Source organism: Vombatus ursinus, unplaced genomic scaffold (genome assembly GCF_900497805.2).
Source record: "Vombatus ursinus unplaced genomic scaffold, bare-nosed wombat genome assembly UNPS02015017.1, whole genome shotgun sequence".
Classification (NCBI taxonomy): domain Eukaryota; kingdom Metazoa; phylum Chordata; class Mammalia; order Diprotodontia; family Vombatidae; genus Vombatus; species Vombatus ursinus.
In genome coordinates, this window is record NW_020954795.1 from 1 (window position 1) to 1,215 (window position 1,215).

The following is a 1,215-nucleotide window of genomic DNA, read 5'->3' on the forward strand; positions in this document are numbered from 1 at the left end:
TTTCCACTGATCACTCCTCAGCATTTCCAGACTTCAGGTTTTCTCCTCTCCAGTGGGAGGATTAGGATTCCTTCTCCGCCTTCTCTAATAGTCATCTCTGAAAATCAACAAGGTGATGATTGGGAACCTTTAAGCTAAGCACAGTATATACAAAGGCAAAAGCAAAACCCTCCCTGCCCTCAGGAAGCTTAGATTCTCCCAACCCTAAAGAAACAAAATCTATGGGAAGGAAATGCTCCCAAATTTAGGGATGGGTGCTCACATCCGGGGAAATCATGGGAGAGGTGGCGCGTCAGCATTCCAACAACATTTATTCCTGTTGTGTGTTCTACGTAGACTACGCATGTAAGTGGGCACCGAGGGGAAACAGAACCCGGTCACTGTCCTCCAGGACCTTACGTTCCCTTGGGTCTGGGGGTCTGGAAGCAGGCAGGCTTTCCCGAGGCTCCTGGGACTGATCTTCTGGGCTGGTGCTGCCCAGCGCATCGAGCAGGAACATGTCCTGGGGGTCGTGATTGAGAAGGGGCAACTCTGGAGGCAGACCGAGGAGGATTTGGCCCCTCCAGAGTGGGGGAAGGGAGGATGGAAAGAGCCTGTGCTTTCCATGCTAAGAGCTGGACGCCTCGTCCCGTGCCAAGGGGACCCGCGCTCCTCCACAATTCTATCAGCTGTGGCCTTTGGGAACCAAGAGGAAGTCCCCAGGTCAGCCCTTGCCTCGATGGCGAGCTGCCATTAAGCGCAGGGAGGGTTGTACTTGGAGGCAGGGGCCCCTCCCCCACCAGGCTTGAAGCCCAGCTCTGCCTCGGGCCCCTCCTGGTGCCTCACATGGACTGGGCGGTCCCCAAGGTCCCTTTCAGTTCTGAATCCTGCATGTCCACGAAGGCCTGCGAAGCAGGCGTCAGCGTGCAGGCTTAGAAGGACAGACAGGAGAGGATTAGGGGTAGAAACCTTCACTGAACACTCCTAGGTACCCCAGCCCCCGGCAACCATCATCCAGCAACTGCCTCAGCAGCCCCTCGTCACTCAGATCCCCCCAGCCCAGGCCTACCCTGCCCCAAGGTCAGGGAGCATCAAGGAAGGTAAGCTGCTTCCCATAGATCTCCCCCACCTCTCCCTCTCTCCCTCCCTCCCTCTCTCTCTCTCTCCCTCCCTCTCTCTCCCTCTCTCCCTCCCTCCCTCTCTCTCTCTCTTTCTCCCTCTCTCTCTCTCCCTCCC

At 56.9% G+C, this 1,215-nt stretch overlaps 1 protein-coding gene across 1 annotated transcript in view; it reads left to right on the plus strand.

Annotated features, from left to right (window-relative positions):
* Positions 1 to 391: 391 nt before the first annotated feature.
* The window catches only part of CUNH21orf58 (chromosome unknown C21orf58 homolog), a gene marked incomplete at its 5' end in the record, with an annotated part of 4,975 nt that continues 4,151 nt past the window's right edge, over positions 392 to 1,215 (plus strand). Inside the window, 3 exons of the mRNA XM_027845756.1 lie at positions 392 to 702; positions 783 to 903; positions 968 to 1,079. Coding sequence (XP_027701557.1) covers positions 392 to 702; positions 783 to 903; positions 968 to 1,079 — 544 coding nt within the window. The remainder of the gene's footprint in view (positions 703 to 782; positions 904 to 967; positions 1,080 to 1,215) is intronic.